The following is an 18766-nucleotide window of genomic DNA, read 5'->3' on the forward strand; positions in this document are numbered from 1 at the left end:
TTTTAAAATTAAGAACAGGGGACAGCATTGTGGTATAGTGGGTAGAGCCACTGCCTGCGACACAGGCATCCTATATGGGAACCAGTTTGAGTCTTGTCTGCTCCACCTCCGAATTCAGCTCCCTGCTAATGTGCCTGGGAAAGCAATGGAAGATGTCCCAAGTCCTTGGGCACCACCCATGTAGGAGACCAGAGGAAGCTCCTGGCTCCTGGCTTCAGATCAGCCCAACCCAGCCATTGCAGCCATTCAGGGAGTGAACCAGCAGATGGGTGATATCTCACTCTTTGTGTTTCTGTCTCTCCCTCGCTCTCTTGGTAAACTCTGCCTTTCAAACAAATATTTTTTAAAAAGCTCAAAAAAACAAAACAAAACAAAAAGAAATGCCTGTGTATATAGATATTGCTGCAGTGTTTTGTCCTACTTTGTTTTATATTTTTGTCAAATTATTATGAGTGATATACTATAGATTTAATGATCATTTCTCAACCTTTTAGCTTAGATCAAATGTAGATTTAATGGTCTGTGATCATTTTAAAATTTGCTGTATATGAGTGAAATTGACATCTTTTCATTTGATTATTGTTTATAACCCTTGCCCATATTCCTACTGAACTATCGTCTTTTTACTGTTTACTTGTTAAAGTCTTTATTTAGTGGAGCATTAAGCTTTTGACTATAATGTACATTAAATTATGTTGTCTTAAAAATAAAAATGAAAAAATAAACTTGTATCTAAATGGGGGAAAAATATAAAAAAGGTCTGGCTAAAATCCTAGGAACTTAATTACAGTCTTTATAATCTTTAAATAACTAAAACATACTCATATAATTTATGTTTGTAAAAATAATGATTTAACTGTTAACTAAATTGTTAAACTCTTCTGGTATACTGGTGTTAGAATCTGAATTGATGGGGTTTTAATATTTCTTATTAACCTGATTTCTTTTTCTGTTAATCACCATAAGCTAATAAAAGTTCTAAGATAATAAGTTGTAAAATACATGCTTCAAAGATATTTTAACATATGGAATTTTCTTTAAAAACACTTGTGATGTTTAATTTTTATTGTAACAAGCTATGTAGATGTATCAAGCTCAAGATTTTTCCAAACAGTGTTCAGAAATTATATTTTTAAAAGTTAGATTGAACATATCAATTAATATTATTTAATCTTTTCTTTAGGTTCTAGTATAATGCCAGCAGCTGGAACAATGTACCTAACAACTTCAACTGGCTATCCTTACACTTATCATAATGGTGTTGCTTATTTTCATACTCCAGAAGTAACTTCTGTCCCACCACCTTGGCCTGTAAGTAATTTCATATTAGAAGAGTTTCCATCTCTTGCTATAAGATTTTTTAAATATTTGTTTTATTTCTAAAATATTTCAGTCACAGACAAATGCAAATAATGACATAATACACATGTCCCTACCACCCAAATTTAACAGATGTTATTATTTTCCTTGTAAGATCTTTTTAAAGGAGAGCGGAGTAAAATAGGACAAATTCAGATGAAGTCTACTTATCCCCATTCCCTTATCCTTCTTTTCTCCTCAGAATTAGAATATCTTTCTGGCTCATTTGATATGTTTTTTTAAAAATATTTTATTTATTTGAGAGGTAAAATTACAGACAGTGAGAGGGAGAGACAGAGTTGGAATGGTCTTCCTTCTGGTGTTTCACTCCCCCAAAAGGCCGCAATGGCCAGAGCTGCGCCAATCCAAAGCCAGGAGCCAAGCACTTCTTCCGGGTCCCCTATGTGGGTGTAGGATCCCAACCACTTGGGCCGTCTTCTGCTTTCCCAGACCATAGCAGAGAGCTGGATTGCAGAGGAGCAGCCGGGACTAGAAGCGGCCCCCATTTAGGATGCCAGCGCCACAGGCGGAGGATTAACTTACTGCGCCAGGCGCCAGCCCCCACATTTGATATATTTTTACTACTAACATATATGTGTCCTTAAGCAATATATATTATTGCTTTGGGTGGTTTTGAAACGTTATATAAATAATCTTGCTTTTCTACTCAGCAATATGTTTTTGAGATTAAACCATGTTGATCCATTTTTTGGATTATACCATGTTGATCCGTATGTTTCTAGTTCACCTATTTTGATATTTTATAATATTCTATTGTATAACTACCATGATTTTTATTTGCATCTATTGATAGACATTTAAAGTTTTTTCTACAATCAACTCTCCATTGAACATTTAGTTCTTGTGTATATTATGTGAAAGCTTTTGTAGGACAGTGATTTTGCTTATATTGCTCTAAAATTTTTTAAATTATTAGTATACACATTCATTTTTAAGTTGGTAGCTGAAATCTGTCATGTGTTTAAATAGGTTAAGCATATTATAAATTGCATACTTTCTTTAATTATATTTTATCAAAAATTTTGTGCCTATATTTTAATAATGGAAAGCGTCTGCTTGGTAACTCAATTAACAAAATTAGTCAAATGAAACTGAATAAAACATTCTATTAGAAAATTCTAACTTCACATTTAAACTCAAATAAATGAGTTCATATGTATCCCTGTGATGTTCAGCTAATTTAAGATTATTCCCTGGATAAAATAAGGTACCATCCCCCTTTAATATTACTTACACAAACTCTTTGGCTTTTCTTCCACCTGTTTCTCAGAGTATTTCCTTTGTGAATTGTGTAATTGTTTACATTCTAGAGCAAAGCATTATAGTAAGATCCAGAATGAGCGAGAAATGTGCTTTTTTAAAAAAAGGAAATAGGTAATGGTTAAAGGGGAGTTTTTAAAAGAGTACACAGAAGGTTTACAGGCAGAGCAAATCAGGAAGGAGGACATAGATGGATGGATCTGCAGATTGGTACTCTTAACATTACTCATGCCCATGTGTCACTGGAATATTTTTGTGCTCCCCTACTGTATACTGGTCTAACCTAAAATTTGCATTGGAATTCATATTCACAATGTTTGCACATCTTTGACTAGTTTTTGCCAAATAGCTTTACAAGTGCCACTTTACATTCTAGAAACAGATTATGAGAGCTGATTTCTCTATAATCTGCCAACTCTTATAATAATCAGGATTTTTTTACATTTTTGCCAATACTATTATGCAGTGGGGTTTTTTTCTATTCATTTGCCTATTTATTGATAAGACTGAACATATTTTCATATATTTATTAGCCATTCCAATTTCATATATTTATTCATATATTTTTTGGCCATTCAAGTTTTCTGTGAACTGCCCGTTCATATTTTTTATTCATTTTTCTGTTGGGATGATTTGTCTTTTTCCTTTAGATTTTTAGCTATGAATTTCTGAGTTATAAAAATCTCCCAGTTTATACCATGTCTTTTTATGTTTCTTCTCATTAAAAAAATATGAATTTTTCGTTCTTTGTTTTAATGTTGACAAATGTTTTTCCTTTATGGTTTCAACTCCTAGTGTCCTGTCTTAAAAAATCTTCTTTACTAGAATAAATATATTATATATTTTACGTTTTAAATAGTACAGTGTTGTTGCTTTCCACATCTGAATCTTAAATCCCCATTTATATATTGACTAGTCCATACTTTTATCATGGTTTTGAAATGAATCTCCTGTCAAATACCAAGTTTCCATCTCTTTTCATTGCTGTGGCTTTATAATGAGTTTTGAAATCTGATAGGAAAGGGGCCAGCACTGTGGCTTAACTGGTAAAGCCGCCGCCTGCAGTGCCAGCATCCCATATGCTCCCATATGAGTGCTGGTTTGAGACCCAGCTGCTCCACTTCTGATCCAGCTCTCTGCTATGGCCTGGGAAAGCAGTGGAAAATGGCCCGATTCTTGGGCCCCTACACCTGCATGGGAGATCCGGAAAAAGCTTCTGGCTCCTGGCTTCGGATCAGCTCAGCTCTGGCAATTGTGGCCAACTGGGGAGTGAATCAGTGGATGGAAGACCTCTCTCTCTCTCTCTCTCTCTCTCTCTCTCTCTCTCTCTCTGCCTCTCCTTTTTTCTTTATATAACTCTGACTTTCAAGTAAAATAAATAAATCTTTAAAAAAAGAAAAGAAATCTGATAGGAAAAACTCTTTGTTCTCCTTTGACAGCCTTTTGTCCTTAAGTTTTTGTTTTATAAGTATAAATTTTGTAATTCAGCTTGTTCAGTTCTGTGGAAAGCATCAATTAGGCTTTTATTAGAGTTGCGTTAAATACATAGATTAATTGGGGACATTAAATGCTTTATAATACTGACTCTTCCCATCTGTGAACATGATACATCTCTCCATTCATTTGTTTTCTTTTTTTCCAACCATCAAAAATGTTCTATTTTTCCATAAAAAAAAGTTTGACACATCTGCTGAATTTATTCTTAGTATACTATAGTTTTTTATACTCTTATAAATGCTAATTTTTCTTAAAAATAACATATCCTAAGAGTTTCAGGCTAATGCATGGTAATGCTTTTGATTTTTTTTTTTTTTTTTTTTTTTGACAGGCAGAGTGGACAGTGAGAGAGACAGAGAGAAAGGTCTTCCTTTGCTGTTGGTTCACCCTCCAATGGCCACTGCGGCCAGCGCGCTGCAGCCGGCGCACCACGCTGATCCGATGGCAGGAGCCAGGTACTTATCCTGGTCTCCCATGGGGTGCAGGGCCCAATTACCTGGGCCATCCTCCACTGCACTCCCTGGCCACAGCAGAGAGCTGGCCTGGAAGAGGGGCAACCGGGACAGAATCCGGCACCCTGACCGGGACTAGAACCCGGTGTGCCAGCGCCGCAAGGCGGAGGATTAGCCTAGTGAGCCGCGGCGCCGGCCTGATTTTTCAATGTTGATAATATAACGCTGCCAAAATTTCATTTAAACAATCATTTATGGGGCTGGCACCATAGCTCACTTGGTTAATCCACTGCCTACAGCGCTGGCATCCCATATGGGCGCCAGGTTCTAGTCCCGGCTGCTCCTCTTCTAGTCCAGCTCTCTGCTGTGGCCCGGGAGGGCAGTGGTTGATGGCCTGAGTGCTTGGGCCCCTGCACCCACGTGGGAGACCAGGAAGAAGCACCTGGCTCCTGGCTTCAGATCGGCGTGGTTCCGGCCTTAGCGGCCATTTCGGGGGTGAACCAATGGAAGGAAGACCTTTCTCTCTCTCTCTCTCTCACTGTCTATAACTCTACCTGTCAAATAAATAAAAATCATTTATAATTCATTATACATCTATATTTTTATATTCTTTTGTTTCTCATTATTTATCCCTCCAGTTACTGCACTGCCCATTTCTCTGCTATAGTATTTATGTAGTTATAACATCATCACCTTTTTTTTAAAAAAAAATATTTTATTTATTTATTTGAAAGTCAGAGTTGCACAGAGAGAGGAGAGGCAGAGAGAGAGAGAGAGGTCTTCCATCTGATGGTTCACTCCCCAGTTGGCCACAACGGCCAGAGCTGAGCCAATCCGAAGCCAAGAGCTACTTCCGGGTCTCCCACACAGGTGCAGGGGTCCCTTCTCTTGAGCCATCTTCTACTGCTTTCCCAGGCCATAGCAGAGAGCTGGGTCAGCAGTGGAGCAGCCAGGTCTCAATCCAGCACCCATATAGGATGCCAGTGCTTCAGGCCAGGGCGTTAACCCACTGCGCCACAGCACCGGCTCTGTGACCTTTTTCTTAAAAAGGAAAAAGTTCAGGTGATTCACCCTTAAGCTTAATGTATATACAAATACATATATATATGTATTTGCATATACACACAGAGAGACATACACATACATTATAAGCTTTGGTAAATACTTTCAACCAGTTTCTCAGCACTGGCACTATTGACATTTTGGTCCAGATGATTCCTTTGTTGTAGAGTGTTATCCAGTGAATTGAAGGATATTTAGAAATGTCCCTAACCTCCCCATAGTTAAGGTAACCAGAAATGTCTCCTAAAATTACCAGATATTCTCAAGTAGGAAAAATCACTAATGGTTAAGAATTATTGCCCTAAAACAATTCAGGAGGTTATTTTCTATACTGTTTGCTTGTTTGCTAGGAGTTTTTTAACCACAAATGGTGTTGAATTTTAACAAGTGCATTTTTCTGTATCTACTGATATTATAGTGTTTTTTCCTGCTTTAATTCACTAATTTAGTAGATTACGTTATTTTTTAGTTAATGTGTAGTACAGTTTTATTAGCATATCATTAGTCTGTGAATCTTACAAAACTGTAAGTTTTGAAGGTGTGAACACTAAAACAAAACAATGTAAGTTAGATCCTTTATAGAAATTGGCTTTTAACTGCTGTTTTTAGAGCTATTTTTACCATTTGCAATACAATTTGCCTGTTTTAATAATGATCTGGTCTTGGCCGGCGCCGCAGCTCACTAGGCTAATCCTCCGCCTTGCGGCGCCGGCACACCAGGTTCTAGTCCCAGTCGGGGCACCGGATTCTGTCCCGGTTGCCCTTCTTCCAGGCCAGCTCTCTGCTGTGGCCAGGGAGTGCAGTGGAGGATGGCCCAAGTGCTTGGGCCCTGCACCCGCATGGGAGACCAGGATAAGTACCTGGCTCCTGCCATTGGATCAGCCTGGTGGGCCGGCCACCGCGGCCATTGGAGGGTGAACCAACGGCAAAGGAAGACCTTTCTCTCTGTCTCTCTCTTTCTCATTGTCCACTCCGCCTGTCAAAAAAAAAAAAAAATAATAATGATCTGGTCTTAAGTAATTTGTTATTGGACTTGCTCTATCACTTTGAGTAATCAATTGTTACTTGTACTTTCTTCAGATATAGATACATCACTTATAAGTTTATTACATAATTGACTTATTTAACTGTCCATTTACTGAAATAACAGAATTTGACAAGAGCTTCAGTAAATAAGTATTTGTTTTAATTAAATACATACTGTGGGAATGAAATGTTGATTATTTGTAAGTAGTGAGAAGTCAGCAGGAAAATCAGATATGATTAATCATTTAGTTCTGACTGCTATTGTAAACATTAACTGTCTATGGCTGGTCTCCACAGTGAATTCAAGAATTATTATTCTAAGTCCAGATGCCATTTTCCTCTAACTATTCTCTTAGAATCTTTGGAGGCAGTAAATTTCTAGTGACTGTTTTTGGCATTACCATGGGCGTGAAACCACATGAATGTAGGAGTACTCTGATGATTTTAATAAAAAGACTTAAGTAGAGTTGATAATATCATTAAGAGTTTTAAAAATAGCATTTCTGTACATAAATCATAGGTTGACTTGGTTTAGACAACAATTGTAGATAAATTTTATTAATGAGACATTTTTTAGAATTTGTACATAATTTTTCTATTTTTCCTTCATCTTATAGTCACGTTCTATATCTAGTTCCCCTGTGATGGTAGCTCAGCCTGTTTATCAGCAACCTGCATATCACTACCAGGTAAATATTAAATTGAAATTAAAATGCTGTGATACTTTGAGTTATTTCTCTTGTAAGTCTTTATTTTTCTTGCTTGTGCAAATATTCTGCTAATTAAAAAGAGTTAGCTAAACCTTGCTAGCAGAATCTTTTTTTTTTTTTTGAGGAAACTAAGTAATGTTATACAAAAAGATGGACCATTTGCTTCCTTTCACCAAATATAATGAGATCAGTTTGTTCACTGACTAACAGTTAATCTAAAAGTCTTTAGCAATAATTCCAAAAGTAAGATACAGGTATCGGACCACAGGATGATTTTTTTTTATTACTGTTAACATTAAGTCAGGTTCTTGTCATTATATTTAATATAATGTATGTTAAAATTGGTGACATATTATAAAATATATGTATATATAACATATGTATATATCAGTTTCTCTTAGTTAATTAGCAATCTTCATTAATTTTATTGAGAGATTGGAGATAAGTGAACTGTAATGCCAGACCACTTCAGCAAGGTTATCAAACTGTAGCAAATACAGCTAAGGAGCCTGTTCATGTAAATAAGGCATTATTGGAACACTGCAGCATTTGTTTATGTATTGTCTATGACTTTTTGGGCTATGGTGGAGAAGTTGAATAGTTGTAAGAGTGTTCTGATCATCTTTAAATACTCTCCGGCCCTTTACAGAAAAAAAAAAAATGCCAACCTCTTGTCTATTGCATTCACACATAAAGTCATATTCTTTCATACTTCTGGAGTAGTGGAAGAACTTTTTATTTCTGTTAGTTTTTTTCTAATTTTTAAAATAGACCACATGAAATATTAAGATTACTAGAATCCTTTTAACTATTTAGTCATGGAGAACTCAATTATTTTGAATTCTATTACCATGCTAAATATAAAACAAGAGCTGAAAACTAAAATGGTAAGTTAATGGCATTTATTTAAAATATGCATGTAGTGTGACTTTTCCTAAACTAGCAGAAACAAATGGTAACTTAATGGCATTTATTTAAAATATGCATGTAGTGTGACTTTTTCTAAACTAGCAGAAACCTCAAAGAGAGATCATTAAGTACCAAATCATTTAATATGGCAGGCCCCAACAAAATTGTGAAGCCAGTTTTGAGATCCTTAGCTCATTGCCCACCTTGAGCATATTTGAGAGGAAGCTGAGATTAATAAGGAAGATTGATAGTTAAGCTTTCTTTAACAAGAGAGTTACAGAGGTATGATATTTTGCCTCCTCCTCAATCAAGTGAAGAGGATTTCAGAGAATGACTAAGATAACTTTATAAATACCCCCTGGAGTTGGATGATGTTGGCACTTGGACCTCATCTCGCCTTAAAAAATCCAAGAGAGATGCTGGTGGCAGAGAAAAGACTATAGTAGAGATAGTACATGTTTCCAAAGAACAAGATGTAAACGTCATAGAAGAGATTCTTAAAAAAAAAAAAAAAACTTAAAGTGACCACAGTAGAAAAAGAACCTGTGTGAATTAGGGCTAAAGTTGCAGCCTGAAGTTCCCAGCAGTTTGTTTCCACTGCGTTGTTTCCTTTGCTATGCAGAAGCTTCTTCGTTTAACATAATCTCTGTCGCTCCCCATCTTCGTAGAGGAAGGACACAGGACCCTGCGCTGTTCTTTTGTCTGCTCGGCCCTTCCCGGGTTTGCTGCTGGTTCTTCCCGGGTTGGCTACCGACCCTTCCACCTCCGTGGAAGTGCGGTTCCCCCTGCCACTTTCCCCACTTCCGCGGGGGAGCAGCACACCGCCGGCTGGCTCTCTCGGGGGCTGCACAGGTGTTCCTTCAGATAGATGTTCCTGGTGCATGTTGTCTCTCTCCTCCTTTATAGTCCTCTTCCACCAATCCCAACTCGGCTGCCCACACGCCGAGTACGCTGCTCTCCTGCAATCAGGAGCAGGTCCTACAGTTTATTGGTTGAACTGGAGGCAGCTGTGTAGAAGCTGTTTCCTCCTCTCCCAGCGCCATATTGTGGGAGAGCAGATGCATAGAATAAGTCTTAATTCCAGTAACTTAGTCTAGTCCGAGTTGCTCCCAGTTGCTCCCCACAATCTCATTTGTTTTTATTTTTATTGCACTGTGTTTGGGGGTCTTACACACAAAAAAAATCATTGCCTATTCTGAATGCCTTGAAGTGATTCTCCTTTGTTTTATTCTGGTAGTTTCAGGTCTTACATTTAGGTCTAAAATCCATTTTGAGTTGCTTTTTCTATAGAGTGAAAGGTAAACAGTAAACTACACATGGATCTCTAATTTTCACAGCACTGTTTATTGAAGAAATTATCCTTTCTCCAGCATTTTGTTTTGGTGCCTTTGTCGAGAATCCATTAATTATAGATTTGGAGATTATTTCTGGGATCTCCATCTGTTCTATTGCTCTGTGTGTCTGAATTTATGCCAGTACCATGCTGTTTTGGTTACTATAACTCTGTAGTGTGTCACTAAATCAAGTATCATGATATCTTCAGCTTTGTTCTTTTTGTTCAAGATTGCTTTGGCTATTTGGAGTCTTTTGTGATTCCATGTGAATTTTAGGATAATTTTTTTGTGTTCTATGAAGAATGTCACTGGTATTTTTTTATTTTTTATTTTATTTTATTTTTATTTGACAGAGTTAGACAGTGAGAAAGAGAGACAGAGAGAAAGGTCTTCCTTCCATTGGTTCACCTCCAAATGGCTGCTACAGCCAGAACTACGCGGATCTGAAGCCAGGAGCCAGGTGCTTCCTCCTGGTCTCCCATGCGAGTGCAGCCCCCAAGAATTAATACTTTTAAAATGTCCATACTAACCAAAGTGATTTACAAATTCTGTGAAATTCCCATCATAATACCAATGACATTCTTGCTGGCGCCATGGCTTACTTGGTTAATCCTCCACCTGCAGTGCTGGCATCCCATATGGGCGCCGGGTTCTAGTCCTGGCTGCTCCTCTTCTAGTCCAGCTCTGCTGTGGCCCAGGAGGGCAGTGGTTGATGGCCGCATGCTTGGGCGTCTGCACCCGAATGGGAGACCAGGAGGAAGCACCTGGCTCCTGGCTTCAGATCGGCGTAATTCCGGCCGTAGCAGCCATTTGGAGGGTGAACCAATGGAAGGAAGACCTTTCTCTCTGTCTCTCTCTCTCTCTCACTGTCTAATTCTATCTGTCAAAAAAAAAAAAAGTATTATTTCTTCTAATCCATGTATATGAGAGACCTTTTTTTGTATCTTTCTTTTCTTTTTTAAAAGTAGTTACTTATTTGAAAGGCCAAATGATAGAGGGAGAAGGAGAGAAAGAGACAAAGCTTCCATCCACTGTTTCACTCACCAAATAGCCACAAAAGCCAGGGCTGGTCCAGGACTAAGCTAGGAGCCTTGAACTCCATCCAGCTCTCCTTGGGTGGCAGGGGCCCAAGAACCTTGGGCCATCCTCCACTGCCTTCCCCAGTGTATTAGCAGGGAGCTGGATCAGAAGCAGAGCTGCCAGGACTCAAACCTGTATTCCAATATGAAATGCCAGCTTTACAGGCAGCAGCTTAGTTCACTGCACCACAATGCCAGCCCCTTATTTTTTTAATCATTGTTTCATAATTGTCATTATACAGCCATAAAAAGGAAAGTATAATTTGGAGCAAAGTGGATATAACTAGAATATGTTAACAAAAATCAGCAAATGCAGAAAAATAAACACCACATACTGAATACTTCAAGAAGTTCATAGAAAAATAGAATTATAAAATATTTATTGGCCGACGCTGTGGCTCACTAGGCTAATCCTTCGCCTTGCAGCGCCGGCATACCGGGTTCTAGTCCCGGTCGGGGCGCCAGATTCTGTCCCGGTTGCCCCTCTTCCAAGCCAGCTCTCTGCTGTGGCCTGGGAGTGCAGTGGAGGATGGCCCAAGTACTTGGGCCCTGCACCCCTTGGGAGACCAGGAGAAGCACCTGGCTCCTGCCTTCGGATCAGCACAGCGTGCAGGCCGCGGCAGCCATTGGAGGGTGAACCAATGTCAAAGGAAGACCTTTCTCTCTGTCTCTCTCTCTCACTGTCCACTCTGCCTGTCCAAAAAAAAAAAAAAAAAATTATTGTTGTGCAAAAAGATTTGAAATGCAATCAAAATAAAATTTTGGAAGATGCTTCGTATGTATGTATTTCAAAATGTTTTCAAAATAAACTTATTTTTTAATTCCATTTTCCACACTTTTCAAGTACTATTATATATGGAAGCAGAAAGAAATCTGTGAGAAGAGTAGTGATTACTAGAGGCTGGGGTTTGTGAGGGGAGAAAGGACAGAGGTTAGATAACAGAAACACAGATAGAAAGAGTCTATCTAATGTTCCACAGAACAGGGGGTTGACTAGTTTACAATATCGTATTATATATCCAGTTTATGAAGAACTAGAAGAGAGGTGCTGTAACGCTCCAACCATAAAGAAGTAAGGAAATAGGAATGCTAACTACTTGATTTGATCACTTCACTCAGATATTACTGTACCCCACAAAAATGAATATGTATTACATGTTAATCAAAAATTGTTGGCCGGCGCCGCGGCTCACTAGGCTAATCCTCCGCCTGCTGCGCCGGGACACCGGGTTCTAGTCCCGGTCGGGGCACCGGATTCTGTCCCGGTTGCCCCTCTTCCAGGCCAGCTCTCTGCTGTGGCCAGGGAGTGCAGTGGAGGATGGCCCAAGTGCTTGGGCCCTGCACCCCATGGGAGACCAGGATAAGTACCTGGCTCCTGCCATCGGATCAGCGCGGTGCGCCGGCCGCAGCGCGCTGGCCGAGGCGGCCATTGGAGGGTGAACCAACGGCAAAGGAAGACCTTCCTCTCTGTCTCTCTCTCTCACTGTCCACTCTGCCTGTCAAAAAATTAAAAAATAAATAAATAAATAAAATAAAAATTGTTAAAAATAAAAAGTTCCCAGCAAGAAGAACATAGAGGAATTCAGTGAAGTAACCTAGATAGCCAGCATTTGGAATCTGCCAAACCTAAAAAATTGATCTATTCTAGTTTTTATCTGAGGACAGGGAAGAACAGCTCAACACAGTGCTTTTAAAGTGTCAGGAACAAAAAAGAATAAAGTTGTTTTCTGCTTGTGTCTTATTGAATCTAGCTCCTCTTTCATTGATTATATATACATTTGTAGCTCAACTGACATCTCAGAAGTATTTTGGAAAGTTTCTACTGTAATTTAACTTTTATACTTTTACTCTTTTTATTTTTTTATTTTTTTTATTTTTTGACAGGCAGAGCTAGACAGTGAGAGAGAGACAGAGATAAAGGTCTTCCTTTTTCTGTTGGTTCACCCCCCAAGTGGCTGCTATGGTCAGTGCATTGCCGCCGGCATGCTGTGCTGGTCCGAAGCCAGGAGCCAGGTGCTTCCCCCTGGTCTCCCATGCAGGTGCAGGGCCTAAGGACCTGGGCCATCCTCCACTGCACTCCCGGGTTACAGCAGAGAACTGGACTGGAAGAGGAGCCACCGGGACAGAATCCGGCGCCCCAACCGGGACTAGAACCCAGGGTGCCAGCGCCGCAGGCGGAGGATTAGCCTAGTGAGCCACGGCGCCAGCCTACTCTGGTTTTTTGTTTGGCACAAATTATAAAATTGAAGGTATATTACCTAGTATACTGAAGAAAGATTTTAGTATCATTTTGTAGCATATCATTTTGTAATGCAGGATATTATTTCAGGGCAAGTATTTGGAATGTTCATATGCTATATCAGAATGCATATATGTGAGTCTGAGTTCTGCTCCCTATTCCAGCTTTCTGCTAATGCACACCCTGGGAAGCAGCAGATGATGGCTCAATTATTTGGGTTCCTGCCACCTACTTGGGAAACCTGGATTGAGTTGTTGCTCCTAGCTTTAACCCAACCCAGGCCTGGCTATTGGGCACATTTGGGGAGTGAATCAGCAGATAGGAAAATCTCTGTCTCTGCCTCTCTGCCTTACAAATAAGTAAAATAAATTTTTCAAGGTTTTTAATAACATATTATATCGGGACCGGTGCTGTGGCATAATAGCTTAAGCCGCTGCCTGCAGTGTCAACTTCCCATAAGGGTGCAGATTCAAGTCCCGGCTGCTCCAATTCCAATCCAGCTCCCTGCTAACAACCTGGGAAAGCAGGAGAGGATGGCCCAAGTACGTGAGCCCTTGCCAACTACATGGGAGACCCAAATGAAGCTCCTGGCTTCTGGATTCGGCCTAGCCCAGCACTGGCTGTAGTGACCATTTGGGGAATGAACCAGCAGGTGAAAGATCTCTCTCTATATATATATGTATATATATAAAACTCTTTCAAATAAATAAATAAATCTTTTTTAAAAAGCTGTTATATTCACATATTTTCTTCCAGTTACAAATTCATTATTATTTTACCCTTAAAACTCCCACTTTGATGAGAGTTTTTCCTTTGCTGGTTTTTTTTTTTTTTTTACAATTTCTAAGATTGATTAGTTCATCAGCTTTTGTGAGTCAAAACAGGTAATGCATAGTTGTTGTTTTTGACAGGCAGAGTTAGACAGTGAGAGAGACAGAGAAAAAGGTCTTCCTTCTGTTGGTTCACCCCCCAAATGGCTGCCACGGCCAGCGCACTGCACCGATCCGAAGCCAGGAGCCAGGTGCTTCCTCCTGGTCTCCCATGCGGGTGCAGGGCCCAAGCACTTGGGCCATCCTCCAGTTCCTTCCCGGGCCACAGCAGAGAGCTAGACTGGAAGAGGAGCAACCGGGACAGAATCCAGCGCCCCAACGGGGACTAAAACGTGGGGTACCGATGCCACGGGCAGAGGATTAGCCTATTGAGCCACGGCGCTGGCCAAGTAATGGCATAGTTTAATCAGTGTTTAGTCTCTTCATATTATTTCTCACTTCATAGGTAGTTAGCAATTTCATTTATCTAGCAAAACTACTTATCAATCATTTCTTTTAGATTTTTATTAAAATATTTTCTTAATAGACTATACATTATATAGAACATAGACTTCACATTATCTTGGCCACCTGTAATAATATCATCCTTTATCGATTGAAGGAGTATTAAATTTAAGGGACTTAATTTAGATGATATATCCAGAATGTCATCTTATTCTTTTTTCTGTTTTATGACTTTAATAATAAAAAAACTTTATTAAAAATGAATACAGGAAGAATAAAATGTCAGTTACTAAATATACAACTATCTTAAGAGGCAAAAGATATTTTGTGTTTTAATTTTATAGTTAGTCCCTTAAATAAATTGACCCTCTTTTATGAGTGGATTTATTTGAATATAATCCAGCTGTTGTACAGTTCACCTATAAAAGTACACAGCTGAGTAGTTTTCATTAAATTCAGAGTTGTGTTACCACATGTCAGTTTTAGAACATTTTAATCATATTCTTCCAAAAAAAACTTCCCCATTAGTAATCTCTCCTCTCTTCTCAGTCCTGACCTGTGCAAATAGTAATTTCCTTCTCTATCTTTCTAGATTTGTCTATTCTGAACATTTGATATAAAAAGAATCATGCAATCTGTGGTCTTTTGTGACTGGTTTCTTTCACCCAGCATAATGTTTTCAAAATTTATTTATGTGGTGGTGTGTGTCAATACTTTATTCCTGAATAATACCCTTTATGAATATACTACATTTTGTTTATCTATTCATCATTTGATGGACTACTTGAGTTTTTCCGCTTTGATGCTATTATGAATAATACTATAATTAATACTATAATGAGCATTGTTGTATACGTTTTTGTGGACATATTTTTTCATTTCTCTTACGTCTTACAACTCTGCTGGGTCATGTGTAACTCTGTATTCAAATTTTTAAGCAAGTATCAGGCTGTTTTCCAAAAGAGCTGAGCCATTTTACATTCCCAGCAGTATATAATGAGGGTTCTAATTTATCCACATCCTTCCAACACTTGTTAACATCTGCTCATTTTATTGTAGCCATCCTAGTGGATATGAAGTAGTAACACATTGTAGTTTTGATTTATATTTCCCTGAAGGTTAATGATGTTCAGCATTTTTTGATGTGCTTTTTGGCCACATCATTTTTGCCCATTTTTTTGTTTTATTTGCTTGTTTATTTGAAAGGCAAAGTGAGAAAGAGGGAAGGAGAGAGAAAGATCAATCTTCCATTCCTAATTCATTCTCCAGTGCCCACAACAGACAATAGATAGGGTTGGACCAGAGTGAAACCAGGAGCCAGAGACTATAATGGTCATCTACATGGGTCACAGGAACCCAAGTAGTTGGATGTTTGTCTGCTTCCTCCCAGGCACATTAACAAGAAGTTGGATCAGAAGAAGAGCAGGACCCCATCAGGGGCACTCCAGTATGGGGCTTGGCATCCCACGCAGCAGCTTAAACCACTGTGCCACAGCACCCACCCCTCATTTGCCCATATTTAATTTGGTTTACTTGTCTTTTTAAATTTTTTTGTATCTCATTTGTATTTTTTTAGCTCCCTGCTTTATTTTGAAAACAATCTTTTCTGGCATACAACTATATACATTTGGGATTTGTTATCTGAAGGTATACAAAAGTTACCCAATTTCCTATAAATTTCTTGAATGCTAATGAAAGAATACTTATTAACATAGCAATACTTGGGGCCTGTGCCATGGCTCACTTGGTTAATCCTCCACCTGCAATGCCAGCATCCCATATGGGCACCGGGTTCTGGTCCCAGTTGCTCCTCTTCCAGTCCAGCTCTCTGCTGTGGCCTGGGAAGGCAGTGGAGGATGGCCCAAGTGCATGGGCTCCTGCACCCACATAGAAGACCAGGAAGAAGCACCTGGCTCCTGGCTTTGGATCGGCGCAACGCCAGCCATAGCAGCCATTTGGAGAGTGAACCAACGGAAGGAAGACCTTTCTGTCTGTCTCTCTCTCTCTCACTGTCTAACTCTATCTGTCAAATAAAAAAAAATTTTTTTTAAATACCAATTCTTAAGTACGCCAACATAATAGAACTTTTTCCAACTTTTTAAATTAGATTTTCTCACCTAAGCCAATTTATATTTGACATTTAGTTTACATGTGCAAATAAAAGCAGATATATTCTTCAGCTGACTGTAAGATAAGCCAGCATGCAAGTATACTTCTTTCTGGATATAATTAAAATTTCAGAGACAGAGTGGCTCAAAAGGGAGGAAATAAGCTGACCTCCTCATGAAATAAACTAAACAAAAATCAACAACTGTTAGAAGTGCTAATTCCATAACAATTTCTCTCTTTTCTGTCTTTTAAATATATTAGCCTGCACTGTGGGCATATGAATTAAATTACTTCTAATCTGGACTGTGTGCTCCTATGGAAGAGTCTATTGCAATTCTATAAAAGGCTGTAGGCCAAGAAAAGAGGTCGTGAGGCAAGCAGAGTGCACCCATCCTGTATCAGCATCCCACCCACATGCACACACTGAAGAAGCCATCCTGTCAACACTGCAAAGGCTCAGCTGCTGACCTGGGTCTTCAAGACACTCTGTACTCATTGTGGTCTACTTTGTTTTCCATATGGTGTCTCTTCCACTATTTTTGTAACTGGGGCAGAGTAGAAGTTTCAACTACTCTGAGAATACTTTTTATTTATTCTTTTACATATACAGCTAATTTCCATCAACAGTTATTTTATAAGAAACAGTCCATTGAAGACACAAGTGGGGCCTAGGGAATATCATGACATTTCAGTACACAGTAGCCCACAGGGCCCATCGAGTCCCAGCAGGCTTTCTCCAGGAAGGCCCTGCAGCACCTGACTCACTGCTGGTACACTGTCTCAAAGTTCAAGCCATTCCCATAATAGGGATCTTCAGTACATAATAAGTTATTTTGTGGATTGTAGCTCCCAAATACTTCAATTTTAGCTTTACAATTTTTAACTTGATTACTTTCTATATTCAAATTTCTAGATTGCTTTTATCTGTACATACTATGTAATCAACCATAGCAAAGTCCTCGTTGGTAATCTGCTGGGCCACGTGACTCATGGGAACACCATGCCTCCTCCTGCAGTCCTGCCCCCAATAATGAGGGGTGCAAAGTGGGTTTCCTATATGATAGGTGGGCGTGGATGTCTATCCTCTAGTTACCTGAAATGATTTGATGAGTTACAAGTTTTCTAAAAACTGCTCCTGCAATCAGTTAATGACAGGTGTTACCTGTACACAAACAACACTGGCTGGGGCATCTGCTTAACCATCTGCCTACATGCACATAGATGCTCAGTGAACACCCTTTTTATTATTGAGTCTCTATCTCTCTCTGTAACTCTATGTCTTCCAAATAAATAAAATAAATTTAAGATTTGTTGCTCCCCGTCTTCGTGGAGGAACGACACAGGACCCTGCGCTGTTCTTTTGTCTGCTCGGCCCTCCCCGGGTTTGCTGCTGCTTCTTCCCGGGTTGGCTACCGACCCTTCCACCTCCGTGGAAGGGCGGTTCCCCCTGCCACATTCCCCACTTCCGCGGGGGAGTGGCACACCGCCGGCCGGCTCTCTCGGGGGCTGCACAGGTGTTCCTTCAGATAGATGTTCCTGTTAGATGTTCCTGGTGCATGTTGTCTCTCTCCTCCTTTATAGTCCTCTTCCACCAATCCCAACTCTGCTACCCACACGCCGAGTACACTGCTCTCCTCCAATCAGGAGCAGCTCCTGCAGCTTGTCAAGTTGGTGAGAGGCAGCTGGGTAGAAGCTGTTGCCTCCTCTCCCAGCGCCATATTGTGGGAGAGCAGATGCATAGAATAAGTCTTTTTTTTTTTTTTTTTTTTATTTTTTGACAGGCAGAGTGGACAGTGAGAGAGAGAGACAGAGAGAAAGGTCTTCCTTTGCCGTTGGTTCACCCTCCAATGGCCGCCGCGGCCGGCGCGCTGCGGCCGGCGCACCGCGCTGATCCGATGGCAGGAGCCAGGAGCCAGGTGCTTTTCCTGGTCTCCCATGGGGTGCAGGGCCCAAGCACCGGGGCCATCCTCCACTGCACTCCCTGGCCACAGCAGAGGGCTGGCCTGGAAGAGGGGCAACCGGGACAGAATCCGGCGCCCCGACCGGGACTAGAACCCGGTGTGCCGGCGCCGCTAGGCGGAGGATTAGCCTAGTGAGCCGCGGCGCCGGCCCTAGAATAAGTCTTAATTCCAGTAACTTAGTCTAGTCCGAGTTGCCCCCCACAAAGATTTACTTGTTTATTTGAAAGTCAGAGTTGCAGAGAGGCAAAGGCAGAGACAGAGAGAGAGGTCTTCCATCCGCTGGTTCACTCCCCAGATGGCCGCAACAGCCAGAGCTGCACCGTTCCAAAACCAGGAGCCAGGAGCTTCTTCCAGGACTCCCATGTGGGTACAGGCCCAAGGACTTGGGCCATCTTCTACTGCTTTCCCAGACCATAGCAGAGAGCTGGATCAGAAGAGGAGCAGCCAGGACTAGAACTGGCACCCATATGATGC

At 40.2% G+C, this 18766-nt stretch overlaps 1 protein-coding gene and 1 long non-coding RNA gene across 7 annotated transcripts in view; one reads left to right on the top strand and one right to left on the bottom strand.

The window, feature by feature from the left end:
• BOLL (boule RNA binding protein) overlaps positions 1–18766 on the top strand; it is an 81592-nt gene that overhangs the window by 20547 nt on the left and 42279 nt on the right. For all 4 annotated transcript variants that reach the window (XM_089330122.1, XM_089330121.1, XM_089330123.1 and 1 more), the window contains exons 6-7: positions 1184–1311; positions 7295–7366. In XM_089330122.1, coding sequence (XP_089186248.1) covers positions 1184–1311; positions 7295–7366 — 200 coding nt within the window. The remainder of the gene's footprint in view (positions 1–1183; positions 1312–7294; positions 7367–18766) is intronic.
• The window catches only part of LOC103348807 (uncharacterized), a 90779-nt gene that overhangs the window by 5411 nt on the left and 66602 nt on the right, over positions 1–18766 (bottom strand). The window lies entirely within an intron of this gene.

Source organism: Oryctolagus cuniculus, chromosome 3 (genome assembly GCF_051225735.1).
Source record: "Oryctolagus cuniculus isolate XC-2025 breed Fujian yellow rabbit chromosome 3, ASM5122573v1, whole genome shotgun sequence".
NCBI classification, from domain to species: Eukaryota; Metazoa; Chordata; class Mammalia; order Lagomorpha; family Leporidae; genus Oryctolagus; species Oryctolagus cuniculus.